Source organism: Odontomachus brunneus, unplaced genomic scaffold (assembly GCF_010583005.1).
Source record: "Odontomachus brunneus isolate Ranch 3 - 2012 unplaced genomic scaffold, Obru_v1 Obru_scaffold_061, whole genome shotgun sequence".
In the NCBI taxonomy this organism is placed as follows: domain Eukaryota; kingdom Metazoa; phylum Arthropoda; class Insecta; order Hymenoptera; family Formicidae; genus Odontomachus; species Odontomachus brunneus.
In genome coordinates, this window is record NW_022639511.1 from 16,883 (window position 1) to 24,416 (window position 7,534).

At 32.9% G+C, this 7,534-nt stretch overlaps 3 protein-coding genes across 10 annotated transcripts; 1 reads left to right on the forward strand and 2 right to left on the reverse strand.

Annotated features, from left to right (window-relative positions):
- Positions 1–471: 471 nt before the first annotated feature.
- On the reverse strand, positions 472–1,328 carry LOC116846175 (translation machinery-associated protein 7 homolog). The gene is made up of 2 exons (XM_032819705.1): positions 1,158–1,328; positions 472–830 (listed from the first exon to the last, which is right to left on the reverse strand). Exon 2 carries the CDS (start codon positions 827–829, stop codon positions 635–637), a length of 195 nt encoding a protein of 64 aa, XP_032675596.1. The 5' UTR covers position 830; positions 1,158–1,328; the 3' UTR covers positions 472–634.
- A 3,105-nt stretch (positions 1,329–4,433) lies between these two features.
- On the forward strand, positions 4,434–6,416 carry LOC116846172 (dihydrofolate reductase). Of its 8 annotated transcripts, none has more exons than XM_032819696.1 (7): positions 4,434–4,485; positions 4,610–4,653; positions 5,389–5,511; positions 5,597–5,752; positions 5,837–5,954; positions 6,058–6,167; positions 6,248–6,416. In XM_032819696.1, exons 3-7 carry the CDS (start codon positions 5,429–5,431, stop codon positions 6,321–6,323), a joined length of 543 nt encoding a protein of 180 aa, XP_032675587.1. In that variant the 5' UTR covers positions 4,434–4,485; positions 4,610–4,653; positions 5,389–5,428; the 3' UTR covers positions 6,324–6,416. The 8 variants fall into 8 exon arrangements, with proteins under 8 accessions (XP_032675587.1, XP_032675590.1, XP_032675588.1 ...); XM_032819697.1 differs by having other exon boundaries at positions 4,457–4,480; XM_032819699.1 differs by lacking the exon at positions 4,610–4,653 and having other exon boundaries at positions 4,456–4,480.
- Positions 6,414–7,534, reverse strand: LOC116846174 (histidine triad nucleotide-binding protein 1). Its single transcript, XM_032819704.1, has 2 exons — positions 7,175–7,534; positions 6,414–6,795 (listed from the first exon to the last, which is right to left on the reverse strand). The coding sequence occupies exons 1-2, from the start codon at positions 7,376–7,378 to the stop codon at positions 6,526–6,528; spliced, it is 474 nt and encodes a 157-aa protein (XP_032675595.1). The 5' UTR covers positions 7,379–7,534; the 3' UTR covers positions 6,414–6,525.

Consider the following 7,534-nt stretch of genomic DNA (forward strand, 5'->3'; position numbering starts at 1 on the left):
CTTTAGTCCATGTCAGACTAGGTATTAAAAATCGAGAATAACAAATTGAAAATTAGAATTTGACCAATCGGGACGAAGTTGAAATTAATTGATCATCGAATTTTCTAATCTAATCCTTTAATCGATCTAATCTTCTAAGGCTCGATTTGCATTATTTTACATTATTTTGATTTTAAGCGAGACTTAAATATATGCGTTACAAATGTTCACTTTATTTATTTAGAAAAACGATAAAGATATACGTATGTTTAAGTCTCGCTTGAAGTCATAATAATGTTGCATCCAGGCCTAATCAAATGTGCAATTCTCAATTTCAAAATCAAGTCTGATACAGGCTTTTGAGTTACTCTTATAATTTTTTTATAAATCCTTTATTTTTTCCTCTCATAATTTAATATTCGATGTGACATGCATAAAAAATCTATTAATCAATAGGTTCAACTTATATCATTAATATAAAAACTTATAGAATGCATATAATGAAATATATTTCTTATTTATAAGTTTAAAGCATTTCTTGAAATGAAGAACCATAAAAAAGATTTAACCTGATATAATAATAAATCACAAATTAATATTACAGTCAAGATATAAGATGTAGTATAAATTGCAAATTTCATCTGTTACAAAATGATCATTTTTTCCCAGATTTTTTTATACCACCAGTGACTAAAGGACCCTTCTGACTGGCTTTCTTCGCTGCTTCAGCAAGTGCCTTTTGTTGTTCCTTCTGCTTCTGCTTAAATGCGACATCTTCATCATCTAAAACTTTTGATTCCTTCTTTGGTGTCTTCAAGGGCTTCTTCTTACCTCCATCTCGACCCGACATTCTGAAGTACACAAGATTTATTACGTATTGCAATTAGTTATTTTAAAAAAGCATGCTGTTTTATTACAATAAGTCATATTAAAACATAACCTTGACAAATAATCAGATTTTATAACAACAATCATATTCTACAAATAATATCAGATTAACGTTAGTTATACAGTTGATAATTCAGATATAGAATTAATAATCAATTAGTTACTTTTTTAAATGTACATAATGTACTTGAAAAGCACGAATACGACACTGGCAGTTTAACACGATTCATTGCAAATACTGTACTTACAACTATAGAATCCATTATTATTCACATTTTTTTTTAACTTACTTGTAACTATCTTAAATTCTCAGAAATGTTTACAAACGATTTGTAAGTGAAAAAGTGTGCGGTCCGAAGCACGTTCGCTGTTGAAAATGATAAATGTTTGTGTGTTACGACAACTTCTGGCACTTCTGGAGCTGATTGTGTAGATTGTGCTGCCACAAGTCGATTATGCTAAAGTGGGGAGCACACACTCTTGCATAAAGGCATAATGCATAACGCATAAGAAAATTGACCAGTCAGAGTTCTCATTTCTATTGCCATGATGAAAATGAAGGACTCTGATTGGTCTATTTTTTCATGCGTTGTGCATTATGTCTTTATGGAAGAGTATGTGTTCTCCGCTTAAGAGAACCACCGACGAGGTACTAAAAAAGACGGTCGGCCTTATGCAGGATTCACACCGCGTCCAATATCCGATGTACGACGTTCGATATCCAATAAGAGAACAACTTTCTATTAGAGAATTCAATTCTCCATTGGAAAGCTGTTCTCCTATTGGATATTGGACGTCGTACGCGGTGTGAATCTTCCATTAGCGTTCCATAGTTTTCGGTCGTCATTGGGTGCGTTCAGAAGACACAACTGTTGCACAACGGTTGAGTAATTAGTCAACGCAATTGGTCTAAAGTTAGGGATCTAACAGTAAGGACCAATAATCACTGACCGCTCACTGATCAGCTATGTTTTCTGAACGCAGCCATTCCTTCCGCTCGTGATTGATTCTGCTCTCGTTCCGCACTCCGTTATTCTTTAGCATTTATACATTAACAAACTATATTAATATACAATAGGTATATTTTCCACCAGAGATGCGGGAAAAGCCTCGCAATTCCAACAATTTCTTTGGAAAATAAATCAAATAAAAATATAAATAGAGTGCCTCTTTAGATACAAATGACATTGGTTCTGCTTGTTCACATGCAAGTTTTAAATAAAATGTATTTTATATTTTTTAATAAGAAGTATATTGTTAAAAATATATACGTTTACAGTAAGTTTGCAATGAATGATAAGGTTGTTTTATTTTAGACTGAAGTTCATATTAGCAATCCAAATACTAAAATAATTTTCCTTTCCAATAATATTTCTCTCTCATTTATATATATATATATATTCTTTAAACGGATGTACGTTCCCGTTACATTTTGATTCGTTCCGCTATTGTGAGGGAACGCAGATCTAAACCAATGAAAAGAAGTCTACGAATGGCCAGACTCTATATTCTAGAAACTCTAAGATCAGTATTTATAGTCGAATCTAATTTCAAAACCGTCTTAAGTAATGTCTTAAGATGCGATTACGGCTCTGTGATTGGTTCATAACATTTTAAGACAGTACTTAATTCGTATGTACTTGACCGGAAAAAAACTCCGGTTGGAAAATTATTTTTTTAAATCGTTTGTATTTCGTATGAAGAGTTTTGAAGTGCAATTAAAAAGATTTGTGAGTCATTCTATTACTTGTAATTAATTGTTCTTTTTTGGACCATGTATTTAACCGAAAATAATTCCACGTCGTCCATAGACGACGTGGACCGCCTTTATAGAAATATCATACTAAGAATCATTGATAATTACTTATTTTCAGTATTAAAAATACTGAATAATAAGTAATTATCAATGATTCTTAGTATGATATTTCTATAAGGGCGGAGGTAAATTAAACAAGGTTCGGTATTGTATCATTTGTATTTCGTATGAAGAGATATGAAGTATCATTAAAAAGGTTTGTGAGTCATCCAAATAATTTTAATTAAACATTAAAAAATCATATATTTGGCCGAAATATTGATTTCAAGCGCTACTGTGGAAGTACCAATCGGTCAGGCACAATCGGTGTACTATCTAGTATTTCAATACTCCTGGTTCTTTTTCGGGTAATTACAATAAGGCTTTTTCGAATTTTGATATTTTTTTCAGCTCTTTTGGTAAAAATATTTATTTTGACTCCAACATTGATAATCAATCGGGGGAGTCCGAAAAATATGCAAGTTATATATTGTTTTAACTTTCTTTTTATTTTTTTTTTCACTCCCTTATAGAAATATCATACTAAGAATCATTGGCTGCGTTCAGAAAACATAGCTGATTAGTGAGCGATCAGTGATTATTGGTCCTTACTGTTAGATCTCTAATTTTAGACCAATTATATTGACGAATTGCTCAACTGTTGTGCAACTGTTGAGTTCGCTGAACACACCCATTGATAATTACTTATTATCCAGTATTTTTAATACTGAAAATAAGTAATTATCAATGATTCTTAGTATGATATTTCTATAAGGGTTGTCAAACGTTGCTGCTTTCCCACAATTTAAACAAATTATTGATCTTTTAATCACATTATGTAATTGCAATATCGAACAACTAGCGGGGGACTGTGCCGCCCGCACCCCCTTCAAAACTAACCTAACCCAACCTATCGTTACATTAACTGTCAGTCATTGTTTATTAAAATGTTCAACTTTTTTTCTTAATAATATTTTAATAAACAATGACTAACGGCTAATATGACGATAGATTGAGTTAGGTTAGTTTTGAGGAGGGTGCGGGAGCGCAGATTTCTAAACGTAAGCTGAATCTCCGAATTAGGAACCATCTTTGCTTTGTTTTTCCTAATAATAAGTCGATAAGTAAATACTAATAAATGAGAAAAAATATATATTTTTTTATAACTTAAACGTTTGTTCATAATCTTAAAACTCCTGGTTAGTTACCGCGGCCATATTGGTTGATGACGTCAGAAGCGAGAAATTGCACACGAATTTTGCGCCCGAATCATTACAAAATAAAAAGATATGTTAACAAAGAAACACTTGCAATCAATCCTACACGCTCGTAAAATACTTCGGGTAGTGTTCATTTTCTGAAATAACCTTTACACTGCTAAATATACATGTGAAAATCGGCTTATTTTGACAGGAAATCAGCTGTGAGACTCGGTGCGGAATATGATAGAGGCTGTATTCTGAAATGCATTGCTAGTACTGAAAATCTATAGTTCATGTTACGTATTATAGAATTTCAGTACTGACAGTGAACTCTATATATGTATATAATTCTACTAAAGATAAGGACCGTCACATACAAAATTAGGGCTATCGCACACAAATTGACATAACTGCATATGCATAGCATAAGATCGTATGGACCAATGAGCATCGAGTATTAAGTCGCCATATTGGTGTTCGATGCTTAATTTTCGATGCTCATTGGTCCATACGATCTTATGCTATGCATATGCGTCTATGTAATTTTGTGTGATGGCCTTAAGCCGTTACAGAGTAGTCACTTTCAGGTTCCTTTCTGATAACTACACGAGAGCAGGTCAAGTAAGCTATATATAATATCGTTTACAGTTTTATATGTATCTTAATAAAATGTTGAGGAATTTAATATATAATCGTATTTCGTAATAATCAACGTGACAAATGACGCTAAAATTTACTTTCTTAGGTTGCGTTCTAAAGTATTGCGGCAGTATTGATTGGACGTCAGAAGTGAGAAATTGCAGATCTAAATTGCGTCCGAATCATTGCTAAATAAAAAGATATGTTAACAAAATGACACTTGCAATCGATTCTACACACTCGTAAAATGCCCCGAACAGTATTCTTTTCCTGAAATAATTTTTACAACATTACCTTTACACCGCAAAATACATATATGGAAATCGACTTATTTTGACAGAAGATTAGCTGTGAGACTCGGTGCGAAATATAATAGAATAAGTACTATTATATTTAAAATATTACAAAAAACACAGTAGTCCGGACAATTTTCACACTTCCGCAATTATGTTATGTGTGATATCTAAGCACTACAGTCAGTAATAACGCTGTGATTCGGACGACAAAATTTAGGTGGCTGTTTACACACATATACATACATAATTCGCTTTACCATACGGTAACTACGATGAACGAAGTTCTTAATCCTACCACTGATGACTGTATCGCCACCGTCAACACAAACTTGTCATTTGACTAGCCAGAAGCCTTAAATTGACATAAATTATTAATTTTACTGTTTATATAGCATTTGTATATAAATCAAATATAATAGATCAGCAGATTAGGAAAAGCGGATTTACCCAACGAAAATTGTAATGTATACTATACTGCATTGTAATACTGAAACATTTATCGATTTGTCGTTAAATTTGACATTAAATTCTATATTAATAACTGTAATTTCCTAATCGATAAATTAATGTTTACTATTGTATGGTCTAGATCTAAGATTGAAGCCTCCCTACTTTATTGCCGTCTTGCTATGCTACCCAAATTAGAATTGATTGCTGCGGCATGCGAAAATATGGGCATTGGAATAAAGGGCAATCTACCGTGGCGTTTAAAGTAAGTCTATTAAGAATTGTCCATCGAGACACCACTGTTGAAAACTTTGAGAGCATTTCTCCAAATATAGCTAATCTATTTGTAGAACCGAAATGGAGTACTTTACACGCATGACAACCAAGACAAAAGACAACAATAAAAAGAACGTCGTACTTATGGGACGGCGCACGTGGGATTGCTTGCCTAAAAAGTACAAACCTCTGAAAGACCGCATAAATATAGTGTTAACGTCGCAATCAGTGTAATTATAAACGGACTAATCAATACGATAAAAGACGTAATGTTGTTGAAAAAAATTATTAAACGGTTGTTACGTCAATTTTAGGGATTACGGAGATAAGGCAATAGTATGCGAAAGTATGCTAGATGCTCTTGAGACAATCGCAGATATGAAAAGTAAAGTGGAAAAAGTATGGGTAATAGGTGGAAGTAGAGTATACAAGGTATTTCATATCAATTACATATAGCAATGTGTCGATAAATTATCGCCACAAATATCTGACTTAATTTACACTTGAATCAAATTATCGCGCAATTCCATTCTAGGAAGCCATGGAATCGCCATATTTCAATCGATTGTATCTTACGCGTGTAAGAAAAAATTTTGAATGTGACACATTTTTCCCACCTATTCCGGATAATTTCGTGCTGATACAGTAAGTATTTATAGTCATCTATATTGTTTGATGTTACACACATTTAGTAATTTTTCTTTATTAATTATATCCAATTGCAGAGATCCAGCAGTACCACAAGATGTGCAAGAGGAGAACGGAATTGAATTTGTATACGAAGTATATGAAAAAAGATAGTGTGGCAATTATTTGAACATTCCAATTATACAAAAAAAAATCTATTTTTGTATAAAAATAAATCATTTTTTAATAAATCTCTCAACAAACTTATGCAATAGAATATTTTATAGAGTTTTTCATAAAATAACATTGTTTTTAGTAAAACGATGCTTCACTGAAGAGTCATCTTTATGTATTTAATCACATCAACAATATGGTGTTAACCAGGTGGCCAGTGCAACTGCCGACCACCAAGAACATGCAAGTGTAGATGATATACAGATTGCGCACCATTTTTTCCATCGTTAATAACTAAACGATATCCATCTTTCAAGTCTTTCTGTTTAGCAACTGTACGAGCAACTATCATCAAGTGACCAAGTAAATCTTTATCCTCATCTTCGGCCTTGGACAGTTGCTGGATTGGCTTTTTTGGAATCACCAGAAAATGCACAGGTGCTTGAGGATTTATATCATTAAATGCAACACACTGTAAAATAGACATTATTAATTATATTGTAACGATTGTATATTCCACTTTTACACTGATTAGAGAGCAATTTGATATGATAACTCAGCAAAATAGAACATACAATTATGTCATAAACAAGAATGATAAATATATATATAGAGATGCCAGTAAGTCACGAATCTATTACAAAAAACCGACTTTCCCAAGCTCTTGGTAAATTAAAAGTTAAATCATATGTCTTTGTTTTCCCTTCAAATTAGACCAAGACAGACATGTTACGTCAACATATAATTGTTAATACTAAAAGGAATTAGCTTACCAAGAGGTTGGAAAAATCAACCCAAAGTTCCACAAAACGCATACAACTTTTGATACGTTAGTTTAAATTATAGTTTACCTTGTCATCTTCGTAAAGAAACACACATGGGATCTCCTTACGTATTATTTTCCCAAATATCGTATCACCGCTTGGAGCGGCGGATTGTGCCTTCTCCACCTCAGTCGCCATTTTTCTTGAATAGCGAGAGGAAGTAGGTAAGATGACTCCGCGGTATCCTATATGTCTGCAAGCATTTATAGCGAAATGTGTTAATAATTTCATGTCGATCACCGTTGTTATAAACACATATTCGTTGTCATAAACAATTGCACAATTATTATCACTTATATGATAGTTCGGCAATAGTGACTAAGTGCTTAGGGAAAAATATTCGGGGTTAGTTTCGGGTCAGTATAACAGTTGAGACATACGTCTCTC